The sequence below is a fragment of the Jaculus jaculus genome, chromosome 1, assembly GCF_020740685.1.
Source record: "Jaculus jaculus isolate mJacJac1 chromosome 1, mJacJac1.mat.Y.cur, whole genome shotgun sequence".
NCBI classification, from domain to species: domain Eukaryota; kingdom Metazoa; phylum Chordata; class Mammalia; order Rodentia; family Dipodidae; genus Jaculus; species Jaculus jaculus.
Genome location: NC_059102.1, coordinates 315,969,122 through 315,981,535, shown reverse-complemented (window position 1 = coordinate 315,981,535; position 12,414 = coordinate 315,969,122). Strand labels below are relative to the sequence as shown.

Below are 12,414 nucleotides of genomic sequence, written 5' to 3'. Positions count from 1 at the left end.
AATGACAACCTTGGATTTATGCCTAACTCCTATCACACCCAACATCTAGTACTTCAAAAAAAATTATCGATTGATTTGAGAAAGAGGCAGATAGATAGATAGAGGAGAAAGACAGAATGAACATGGACTCACCAGGGCCTCCAGCTACTGCAAACTGATTCCAGACACATGTGCCACCTTGTGCATCTGGCTTTCATGGGTACTGGAGTACTAAACCTGGGTTCTTAGGCTTTGCAGGCAAGCTCCTTGGCCACTAAGCCATCTCTCCAGGCCACTTAAATTTGGTTTTTAAATTTATCTTATTTATTTGAGATGAGAGAGAGAAAGAAAGAGGCAGATGAATAGAAACAGAGACAGAGAGAGAGAGAATGGGATCACAGGGCCTTTAGCTGCTGCAAACTAACACCAAACACATGTGCCACCTTGTGCATCTGGCTTGTGTGGGTCCTGGGAAATCAAACTTGGGTCCTTTGGCTTTACAGGCAAGTGCCTTAACTGCTAAGCCATCTCTCCAAGCCATTTATTTATTTTGGTTTTTCAAGGTAGGTTTTCGCTCTAGCCCAGGTTGACCTGGAATTCACTATGCAGTCTTAGCATAGCCTCAAATTCATGGCAATCTTCCTACCTCTTCCTCCTAAATGTTGGGATTAAAGGGTATGCCACCACATCTGGCTCTATTAGTTTATTTTTAAAAAAGAGAGAGCGTGCCATTTTTTCTTGAGCTGGGTCTTGCTATGTAGAAGACCAGTTTGGCTTTGAACTCTGAAGCTAACTTCTTGCCTCTGCTTTGAGAGCTGAGATTACACCCAGCCTTACATCCAGCACTCTAATTAAATTCATACTGCTCCTCCCTCCAAAATGTATCCCATGTCTAAACACTGCTAACTCTCCTACTACTAGTATCCTGGCCCATCTCAGCTAACTTTCTTTCTTTCTTCATTCGTTCTTTCTTTCTGGGGGGGGAGAGGGAGAAATGGCACACCAGGACCTCCAGCCACTGCAAACAAACTCCGGACATATGCACCACCTTGTGCATCTGGCTTATGTGGGTCCTGGGAAATCGAACCAAGGTCCTTTGGCTTTGCAGGCAATCACCTTAACTGCTAAGCCATCTCTCCAGCCCTCAATTTATTTTCTTCCTTCCTTCCTTCCTTTCTTTTTTCCTTTTGGTTTTTCAAGGTAGGGTCTCATGCTAACCTGGGCTTACCTGGAATGCACTCTGTGGCTCCAGGCTGGTCTTGAACTCATGATGATCCTCCTACCTCTGACTCCTGAGTGTTGGGATTAAAGGTGTGCACCACCATGCCTGGTTGTAACATTTTTATTTATTTATGTTCAAGTAGAAAGAGAGAAAGAGAGACATACAGAAAGACACAGAGAGAATAGGTACCTCATGGCCTCTTGCCACTAGAAACGAACTCCAGATGAACATGCTACTCTTTGCATCTGGCTTTACTTGGGTATTGGGGAATCAAACCCAGCAGGCTTTGTCAACAAGTCTCTCTAACTGAGCCATCTTCTTAACCCCCTATAGTAAATTCTCTAAAAAAGTCTCTTGTCAGGTACGGTGGCACACATCTTTAATCCAGCACTCAGGAGTATGAGGTAGGAGGATTGCTTTGAGTTCAAGGCCAGCCTGAGATTATATAGTGAATTCCAGATTAGCCTGGGCTACAGCAAAACCCTACCTTGAAACCACCCCCCCCAAAGTCTCTTAAACATACATGGATAAATAATTTGTGAAACCTTTAAGCATTTAATAGGGTGTCTGCCTTAGAAGCAATGATCCTCTAGCTTCACTTGACTGACTACAGGTGTTGGCTCTCCACCTCCACTTTGATGTTGGAAGTTTTCTGAGTTTATGAACATGTCATTTCTCCTGGAGGGGGAAGGGAGGGCCATTTTCAACCACTATACATGAGTAACTCAACATGAAGAGAGGGTACATCCAAAGGCTCAAGAGGAGCTAGTGACTCCTGGAGAGATGCTTACTCTGTCCACAGTTCTTCAGGATCCGTACCCGCTCGGACACGTCACCCAGATATAGGGCATTCTGATAATGGCCACTCATGTCCTTTCGGATCTCAGCTGCACCAAGTGAATGAGACACCAGGTTAGGTCTGAAGTTCTTTCTCTTTCACTCACCTTCCTCCTCTTGCCAAGCCCCCTACTTCCCATCCTTTAAGGGCCTCACCAATCTTCATCATCTTGCGAAGTTTCTCCAGGTTGCCAGTAATAAGGTACAGGAAGGAAAGTTTGTCAAAGTTTTTGGTGCGCTGGTAACACATTTCTACAATCTGGTGATTCCCCTGTAGCAGTGCCACTTCTCCCAGCTTCTCCCAGCAGTTCTTGTCATCCAGGGCTTTGGCTGCTTCCAGAGCAATCTAAAGAATTCCCAGTTCTGTGTTAACTGCAGGGGTGTGATGACTCTAAACAAGCACCTCTGCAGCCACGGTAGCTGCCGCCGTCACTGCCCAAGGCGCTCCCTACACTTGCAATCACTACTAGCTCCCTCTATTTCTGGTGAGATAGAAGTCTCACATCCTATTACTCTCCTCAGAAAGCTCCTGTAACAGTAAAGCCACCTAGCAGTTGCTGATTCTCAGAGTTGTTCTTGCCAAGCTACATGATTTCCTATCTGCTGGCTCTCAAGATCCACAGAAGCTTCAGGAGTGGCAGAAAAAATAAATAAGTAACTTCAGAACCAGAGAATCAACTTTCCTAAGCCCTTTCTTCCAAATGCCCATGTCCTCAGGGCCTCCACAATGACTAAGAATTCTGTCTAAGCAACTTAAATCAAGTGTCCAAGAAAGAACAAGATCTTTTAAATGTCTATCTTGCTTCTCTTAGAATTTACATACAGAATTCAGTGTGAATGGTAGAAATGCTAGGGAAGCAGAGATAGGAAAAAGCAGAAACAAGTAAACAGCAAAAGGAAAATGGTTCAATCTAACTAAAAACACCCAAATTCCATTTTGGCTAAAGAGGCAAGCCCAGAATAATGCCTTCCTGATGTCACTCTAACCCTCTCACCTTCTCTAAAAGGATCTGGGCTGATCCGCTCACCTCAATGTTTCCACACTCCAGAGCCAGACTAAAGCGGGTTTTCTCATCCTTGACAAAATGCAGAGCCACTTCAGGATAGCCCTTCTTCTGCAGATAAGCAATGATTGATTGGCCGACTAGTTTGGCATTCCTCACCATGTGCAGGACCTAGACATTTGGGTTGGGTAGGTAAGAAATAGAGACTGTTTATACAAATATAAGGAGTGCTACCCCTCTTAATGCTAATAGGCCTCTTTCCTTCATACCTCATCGTACTTTCTGTTGATGAGGGCCAACTTGAATTTGAACTCAGTGGGATCAATGGTGAGTACCCGAGGACGACACTCCCTGTCTAGGCAATATACATTGTTGCCTTTCACTCGTGTGACATAGATGGGTAAATCCAGAGTTCGGATGATCCCATGGTCCCTAAGAACAGGAGATAAAAGGTACAACTTTCAGGAAATGAGAGGGAAAATCTAGCTTATAAAATGAGCAAGACTATGACAGCTTTGTACCTCCTATTACCCTTTTGTCAAGTGTTGCATAAACAATGGTACCTGGAAAGTGATTCAAATTGATTTTACTTTTTTAAATTTTAAATATTTTATTATTATTTTTAAAAAATATTGTATTATTTATTTGAAAGACAGAAAGACGGAGAGAGAGAAAGAGAGAGAGAGAATGAGAATGAATCCATGGCTTGCAACCACTACAAATGAACTCCCCTTGTGTATCTGGCTTATGTGGGTCCTGGAGAATTGAGCCGAGGTCCTTTGGCTTTGCAGGCAAGCACCTTAACCGCTAAGCCATCTCTCCAGCCCCCTGAATTTACTTTTTAAAAAACATTTTTACTTATTTATTAGAGGGGGTACAAATAGAGAAAATGGGTGCACCAGGGCCTCCAGACACTACAAATGAACTCCAGAAGCATGTACCACTTGTACATCTGGCTTACATGGGTCCTAGGAAACTGAACCTGGGTCTTTAAGCCTAGGAGGCATTCACCTTAACTGCTAAGTCATCTCTCCAGCCCGATTTAATTCTTTTTTTTTTTTTTTTTTTTTATGATACAGCAGATGATATCATTCTGGCGAGGGAAGGTAGTACTGGGTATTAAACCTAGGGTTTCAGGCATTCTAGACAAGCAATCTACAACTGTAGTATAACCAAAGCCCTTTTTAATTTTCTATTTTGAGATATGGTCTTGCTGAATTGTTATGGCTAAACTTCTCTATAAGCCAGACAAATCTTGAACTTGTGAACTTGCCTTAGCCTCCCAGGCAGCTGGGATTACAGGCTTGTGTCACTAGGTCTGGTTTTGATCTTTCTTCCTAAGCTATTATTCTAGGAGCTGAGTAACAGACATGACATGAGCTTGGAATTTAATTTTTAGATCTGATTCTTATAGTCATGCATACACTGTATTAGAAGAAATAATAACATAAATGGGTTCTACATGCATATATCAAAAGAGATTAGAAATTAATGAGTACCTATCTCAAAAAAGTTACTATTCGACTTGAGTTAAACCAAAGAAAGAGTTAGAAGCCAAAAATAAAGCGAACAGTAGAAACTGAAATATACAAAACAAAAATAAAATGGCAAATTTCAGTTATATCAAAAGTTGGGCTGGGCATGGTGGCACACACCTTTAATGCCAGCACTTGGGAAGAGAGGTAGGAGGATCGCTGACAGTTCAAGGCAACCCTGAGACTACACAGTGAAAGAATTCCAGGTCAGCCTGAGCTAGTGTGAGACCCTACAGTGGAAAGCAAAAAACAAAAAAAAGTTGAATAAGATGGATAAGCAAATAAGCAAAACCTCTCATTAGAGTAATCAAGAAAAACAAAGCTGGGTATAGTGGTGTGTACCTATAATCCCACAATTTGGGAAATGGACACCAAGGTAGGAGGATCAGGAGTTCAACACCTGCCTTGACTAAATAGCCTAAGGTCAGCAATAGCTACATAAAACTTTATTTAAACAAGTCAGGGCCAGAGAGATGGTGTAGCAGTTAAGGTGCTTGCCTGTGAAGCCTAAGGACCCAAGTTCGACTCTCTAAGTCCCATGTAAGCCAGATGTAAAAGGTGATGCAAGCGCGAGGCAGCACATGTGCACAAGGTGGTACATGTGTCTAGAGGCCCAGGTGCACCAATAAATTACACCCCTCCCATAAAAAAACAACACACAAAAAAAAATCTTACAAAAAGGGAAGCAGGGTAGGAAGGACATAGAAGAGTAATGAGGGGAATGTGATAAAAACACATTCTGAGCAGGGCATGGTAGCGCATGCCTTTAATCCCAGCACTTGGGAGGCAGAGGTAGGAGGATCACCACTCTGAGACTACATAGTGAATTCCAGGTCAGCCTGGACTAGAGTGAGACTCTACCTCAAAAAAACAAAACAAAAAATCAGAGAGGGCTAGAGAAATGGCTTAGCAGTTAAGGCGCTTGCAGGCAAAGCCAAAGGACCCAGGTTCAATTTCCCAGTACCTACGTACAGCCAGATGCTCAAGGTGGTACATACATTTGGAGTTCACTTACAGTGGCTAGAGGCCCTGGCATGCCATTCTCTCTCCCTCTCTGCCTCTTTCTCTTGCTCTTAAACAAACAAAAGTAGCATTTCTTTAAAAGGAAAAAAAAAAATTCAGAGGTTGGGTGTGGTGGCACACACCTTTAGTACCAGTACTCAGAAGGTAGAGGCAGGAATATTGCTGTGAGTTTGAGGCCACCCTGAGACTACACAGTGAATTCCAGGTCAGCCTAGGCTACAGCAGTGAGAGATCAGGAAAAAAATTAGAAAAATCAATATGATGCAATACAAAGTATTTACAAATTATATTTAAGGTCTGGAGAGATGGCTTAGTGGTTAAGGTGCTTCTTGCCTGCAAAGCCAAAGTACCCAGGTTTGATTCTCCTGGACCCATGTAAGCCAGATGTGCAAGGTAGCACATGCATCTGAAGTTCATCTGCAGTGGCTGGATGCCCCTGGTGCGCTCATTCTCTCTCTTTGTCCCTCTCACTACCTCTCTCTCTCTCTCTCTCAAATAAATAAAATATTTTTAAAAAACAAATTATAATTAAAAACTACTGTTTTGGGCTGGAGAAATAGCTTAGTGGCTAAGGCACTTGCCAACAAAGCCAAAGGACCCTGGGGTTCAATTTCCCAGATCCCACGTAAGACAGATACATGCGTTTGGGGTTTGTTTGTAGTGCCTGAAGGCCCTGACGTGCCCATTCTCTCTATCTGCCTCTCTCTCTCTCTCAAACAAAATAAATTAAAAACAACAACAACCAAAATTACTAATGTCTAATATATTTAACCACCAAAATGCAAAACTATAAAGCTTTACTGAAACTTCAGAAAATCTAAGAAAGTGAGATCAGATTAGGACAATCAATTACTGTAAAGCCAATAGTTACCCTCAAACTGACATTCAGATTTAATGTAGTCCAATCAAAATTATGTTTTTTGATCTCCTTTACTTTGGGTGGAGTTCCACAAGCTGATTAAAAACGTGAGAAAGCCAGATGTGGAAGCGCATGCCTTTAATCCCAGCACTAGGGAGGCAGAGGTAGGAGGATTGCCATGAGTTTGAGGCCACCATGAGACTCCATAGTAAATTCCAGGTAAGCCTGGGCTAGAGTGAGACCCTACCTCAAAAAACAAAAAACAAACAAAAACAAAAACAAAAAGTGAGAAAGAAAAATGTATTCAAAAATAGCCCAACAGGGCTAGACAGATGGCTCAGTGGTTAAAGTGCCTGTCTTTAAAACCTGACAGTTAAACAGATGTTCAGTATTATTATTATTATTATGATTATTTTGGTCGAAATAGGGTCTCACTCTAGCCCAGACTGACCTGGGAATCACTATGTGGTCTCAGGCTGGTCTCAAACTCACAGTGATTCTCCTACCTCTGCCTTCCAAGTGCTGGGATTAAAGGCATGGTCCACCATGCCTGGCTTTTTTAAAAATTCTTTTTTTTTTTTTTTTTTTTGGTTTTTCGAGGTAGGGTCTCACTCTAGCCCAGGCTGACCTGGAATTCACTATATAGTCTCAGGGTGGCCTCGAACTCATGGTGATCCTCCTATCTCTGCCTCCCGAGTGCTGGGATTAAAGGTGTGCGCCAACACGCCTGGCTAAAATTCATTTTTTATTTTTACTTTTTTATTTTAGAGAGTGTGAGAGAGACAGAGAAATACAGAGAGAGTTGGTGTACCAAGGCCTCAGCCATTGAAATCAAATGCCATATGCTTGCATCACCTAGTGGGCATGTGTGACCTTGCACTTACTTGCCTCACCTTTGTGTGCCTGGCTAACATGGGATTATAGAGTCAAACATGGGTCCTTAGGGTTCTCAGGTAAGCGCCTTAACTGCTAAGCCATCTCTCCAGCCATATATATATATATATATATATATATATATATATATATATATATATTTATTTATTTATTTATTTATTTATTTATTTTAATTTATTTGAGAGAGAAAGAGGCAAATAGAATGAGAGAATTGGCACACCAGGGCTTCTAGCTACTGCAAATGAACTTCAGACACATGTGCCACCTTGTATATCTGGTGTTACATAGGTAGTGGGGCATTGAACCTGGATCCTTAGGCTTCGCAGGCAAGTGCCTTAACTGCTAAGCCATCTCTCCAGCCCTAACACACACACACACACACACACACACACACACACACACACACACACACATTTATATTGTTTTTCAAGGTAGGGTTTCACTGTGGCCCAAGCTGACCTGGAATTCACTGTATAGTTTCAGAGTGGCCTTGAACTCATAGCAATCCTTCTACCTCTGCCTCCCAAGTACTAGAATTACAGGCATGGGCCACCATTCCTGGCCCTAAAAATATTTTTATTTATTTATTTGCAAGTAGAAAGAGAGAAAGAAGGAGAGAGAAAGGGAGAATGGGCACTCCAGGGCATGTAGCCACCGCAAATGAACTCCAGATGCACATGCCCCTTTGTGTATCTGGCTTTATATGGATACTGGGGAAATGAACTCAGGTCATTAGGTTTTGCAGACAAGCACCTTAACTGCTGAGCCATTTCTCCAGCCCCTTCAGTCAGTATTTTATAATGTATGTTATTTTCCATATTTGGGTTAAAAGAGTTGGGGGGGGGGGGAGAACATTCTGAGGCTTCTAATGCATATATACTAGTTCAGGCTTCTTTATTTTTTGTTCATTTATTTATTTACTTATTTGAGAGTGACAGAGAGAGAGAAAGGGCAGAGAAAGAAAGAGAAGGGCACGCCAGGGCTTCCAGCCACTGCAAACGAACTCCAGATGCGTGTGGCCCCTTGTGCATCTGGCTAACGTGGGTCCTGGGGAACCCAGCCTTGAACCGGGGTTCTTAGGCTTCACAAGCAAGCACTTAACCGCTAAGCCATCTCTCCAGCCCTAGTTCAGGCTTCTTTATGAAGAAAAAGCTCTTGAGACAGGCCAGTGATTTCAAGACGCCACCTTCTCCCACTCTACCCCAGATAATTAACTTACCCAGTAGTAACAGCATATTTGATGTGGTTGCTTGTGGTATAGATAAATACCCCACTCTCATCCCAGGCCCCACTCTTGACACGAATGTTCTCATGGATGTTACACAGAGCATCCAGCTTGCGGTTACAGATCACAATGGCTGTAAGAGGCAAAGGGCATGAGTGCTCTGCTGGATAGGGCGAGTGCAGTGGACTGGCAGGGATGGGGGGAGGGAGGGAGTGGACTCTACAACAACATGGATATAATGAAGCCTTACCATGTTTGGCCAGTAGTGCTACATGGGACATGTCTGCTGACCAGATAACATATTTCACTTTGGAAATCTTCACAGATGCCAGAGTCCTGAGATAAAGAATGGCAAACATGAATGACTGAAGTCCCTATTTCCTTATCATCTTCCAATTAATGTAAACCCCAATTTCTCAGTGTAATACTAAACAAACATTCCCTAAACAGTAGGTTAGTTAGTGAGGTAAAGTCTGGCCCACACTGTGCACTCTTCCCTACCTCACCCTTGCCCCTCATTCCCCCTATTCTTAGGGATTTGTGTGTCTGTTTTCACCACCGGACTATAAGTCTTTAGTGCTCTTCAACTCTGTGTCCCTCCTAGTCTACGGTCCAATAGCATTCTTTGTTCAGGTAAGTACTATAAAAATAAATAGTGAGCCAAGCCCCTTGCTGTAACGCCAGCATATGTGCAAGGTGGAGAGTCACCACAGAAGGGAAAGGGAGAAGGTGGAGAGAAACAGAACTGGAGCTACAATACAAGAAGTGGCCAAGCCACATGGAAAACTCACTTAGGAAAAAAGCTGCTACTCAAGATGCCCACTGTCCCCTCAAGCCTATGTGCTTAGCAGCACCTATAACGTTACCGCTTCTGTTGTACATCAAAGAGAGTGATGGAATCTGCATCTCGAAGCAGGAGGTTGCCTGTGCCTGCATAGAAGATCTCATCACAGTTGGGTACCTGAATCTTCTTGGTGATCTCATTCTTCAGATTCTTGATGAGAAGCTGAAATGAAGGATTAAAGGTGGGGTTCAGAGAAGAGTTTACATAGACAGTAACAGCTGATAATGTCCCTTAGCAGTTGTTTCTTACTGTTAATACATTAGGGAAGATTTTGTTTGCCTATCCAAGTGATTAACATATCAGGTAGATCACTCTAAGATTCACTCTAGGACCTTATTATTACTAACCTCTTTCTCAAAACAAAACAAAACAGGAATCGTGAAAGGCTAGGCCTCATGGCACAGGCCTGTCACTTAGTCACTTAGGAGACAGAAAAGAGACAGAAAGACTACAAGTTCAAGGCCTGCCTGGGCTATAAACTGAGCCCAGAAGCAGCAACTTAGTGAGGTCCTTTGGGGCTACGGCTTGGTTAGAGTGCCTGCATAGCATATAAGCAAGGCCTGCAATTCAATTCCGGTAATGAGAAGAAAATAAAGTTTTTAGAGAGGTTCATCTGTCTGAGTTTTTCAATTAACCAGAGAGGAAACAGTACTTCTAGGACTAAACCTTTGTTAAATATTTTCTGGAGAGAGCTTTGCTTATTTTCTATTGGGCTGTTACATTTCAAGTGCCACTAGGGGTAGTAGGACAAGGAGGGAGATCTACTACTCATCTGGTGCATCTACCTACACCTTGACATTGGTTTAGTCCCTCTACTCAAGAATGACTTCAGCTTGGTAATTAAGCCCAGAGTTATGGTGGTAGCAAATCACCCTCCTCCCAGAGGATTAGTTTGTGAACTAAAGTCCCTGAAAGAAAGCAAAAAGCACTATATCTATTTCAAACAAGGCTGAATGGACTGATAGAACTCCTATGATCATGGAGAAATGGAATGTTGCAGGATCATAACCAAATTACCTTGGGCTACCTTTAACCCTTCAGTAACCATTTATTGCCTACCTCTGTATCTGACCTCACATCCTTGAGACAACCCGGTTATGAGGTGTGACCTTTTTGGAATGTACTAACAGACCACCAGCTTCCACAACCCAAAGGCACATAAATGTCATTAGATAGCATCTGATGCCTATAACAGAGATTGCAATCGTCTTTGTAGTTACTCACCTACCTGATATTTCCACCAGTGCATTTAAAAGTGCCTTGGCTTATGATTCTTTTGCTCTATAACTAGAACCTTTCTGAAATTGTTAATGCTCCGGACCAGGGAATCTGGGATAACCTGAATCTGTGTTCCTGAGCCATGGTCACTTATATTTGGGTCCAGAATAAATTAACGCTTATCCCCTTTGAGGTGAGAATGGTATGTTTTCTATCAGCAGGTTTAATACAGGAAGACCATAGCTGCCCTGGGGAAAATGAGAAAAACAGTGCTCTTTATTCTGCACCATCTATGCCAGTGCCACCACTTTTCCCACACTGGCTTTTACTTTTAGTCTTAACTCACCGAGTGCATCCGATCTAGGACAGCAAACCGATTTCGAGCAACCCAAACGGCTGTCAGACCCGAGGACCGTTTCCCTTCAGGGGCTGAGGAGAACAAAACCAAAGGATGGGCGCATGTGGTGAGCTACTGGCAGGTGACAGAGTCAGGTGCCATGGAGCTGCCAGTCTTGCTGGCTGCCATTTTGGCTTTGCCAGTTCAGCTGCTTCCTAACTAATTCAGCCATAACCTCAGGCTATTGTTGAGTGACTTCCCTACCCGTTCCCTCCAAACTCCAACCCCCACCCCTGCCAAGCCTCTTTTCTCTAGGCCAAGTGGCTGCATTTCCGCCAATACCACATACTGGCAGAAGGACTTCCCATCTTGGGAGATAGCATACTCCATCAAGATAACGAGCAGTGCCTCCCTGGCCAAGCTAAGGCACAGCAAGCAGCCTGTCAATGTCTAGGACCTCCTATCTACACAAGCTGGGTAGAAACAGAGTCCCTCCCCAGGACGCAGCTGCTCGGCTGCTTTTAACATGCAAATACTGGCCTCCTAGTAGGGCAGGGTAGGGCACAACACTCCCAGCTAAATCTTGACAGCAGAGCTCAGTGCCTGGCAGTATTCAGCATCAAGCTGTTGCTCGGTAAATGTCAACCCACCATTATTACTCTGAGGAGAGTTATAAAATGCTCCTCTTTCATGCCTGATTAGAATTGTGCAATGGCCACTCCTCAGTGAGAAACTTGTACCAGCAGAAAACTGACCCAAGTATGCTGGTCAGCCTTGCTTTGTACTTCTCTGCCATGGCCGGGAACCACGGAACCATACTACTCCAGCTTCTGCTTTCTGTTGGTCATCCTGGGACCATGCTTTTACTAATTACTATCCCCTTCAGAGGATGAGTAACAGAAATGTAATAATAAAACAAAACCATTTTAAGCCTGCTAATTGTTCATGATTTGGGGGAAAAAAAAGAAAACAAAACAAGTGAGCGGGTTTGGGGGAATCAAGTCATAAGATTTAGTCAGAAATACCCTGACTAATTTACAAACGAGACTTTGGTGTACAGATATGAAATATATATATGTTTTCTCTTCTTATGGGCATATTTAAAAGAGAGTGAATTGAGTTGGGCATGATGTGTAATCCCAGCATTCAAGAAACTAATACAGGAGGATCAGAAGTTCCAGGCTACCTAGGGTTACACAGTGAGACCCTATCTCAAAAAACTAAAGAGACGGGGGGGGGGGGGGAGGGAGGGAAAATATATTAATGATCTGGTAGTACTCACAAAAAAAGGGCAGAATTACAGAGTTTTCTCCGGATTGTGGAGAGATGGGATCTAAAACATCACCAAAATACTCTGAGAAAATGGGAGCCCAAGGACTAAACCTCTGACCTGGACTGGTCATGCCTATTAGTCAACTGAAAGAAGTAAAGGAACAC

General features: G+C 43.1%; 1 protein-coding gene across 2 annotated transcripts in view; it reads right to left on the bottom strand.

Annotated features, from left to right (window-relative positions):
• Copa (COPI coat complex subunit alpha) overlaps nt 1-12,414 on the bottom strand; it is a 69,298-nt gene that overhangs the window by 13,605 nt on the left and 43,279 nt on the right. The window contains exons 14-21 of one of the 2 annotated variants that reach the window (XM_004671117.2): nt 10,987-11,069; nt 9,445-9,584; nt 8,829-8,914; nt 8,573-8,738; nt 3,312-3,474; nt 3,067-3,213; nt 2,195-2,384; nt 1,993-2,088 (exon numbers count right to left, since the gene is read on the bottom strand). In XM_004671117.2, the coding sequence (XP_004671174.1) occupies nt 1,993-2,088; nt 2,195-2,384; nt 3,067-3,213; nt 3,312-3,474; nt 8,573-8,738; nt 8,829-8,914; nt 9,445-9,584; nt 10,987-11,069 (1,071 nt within the window). The remainder of the gene's footprint in view (nt 1-1,992; nt 2,089-2,194; nt 2,385-3,066; nt 3,214-3,311; nt 3,475-8,572; nt 8,739-8,828; nt 8,915-9,444; nt 9,585-10,986; nt 11,070-12,414) is intronic. The other variant, XM_004671118.2, reaches the window with a different exon arrangement.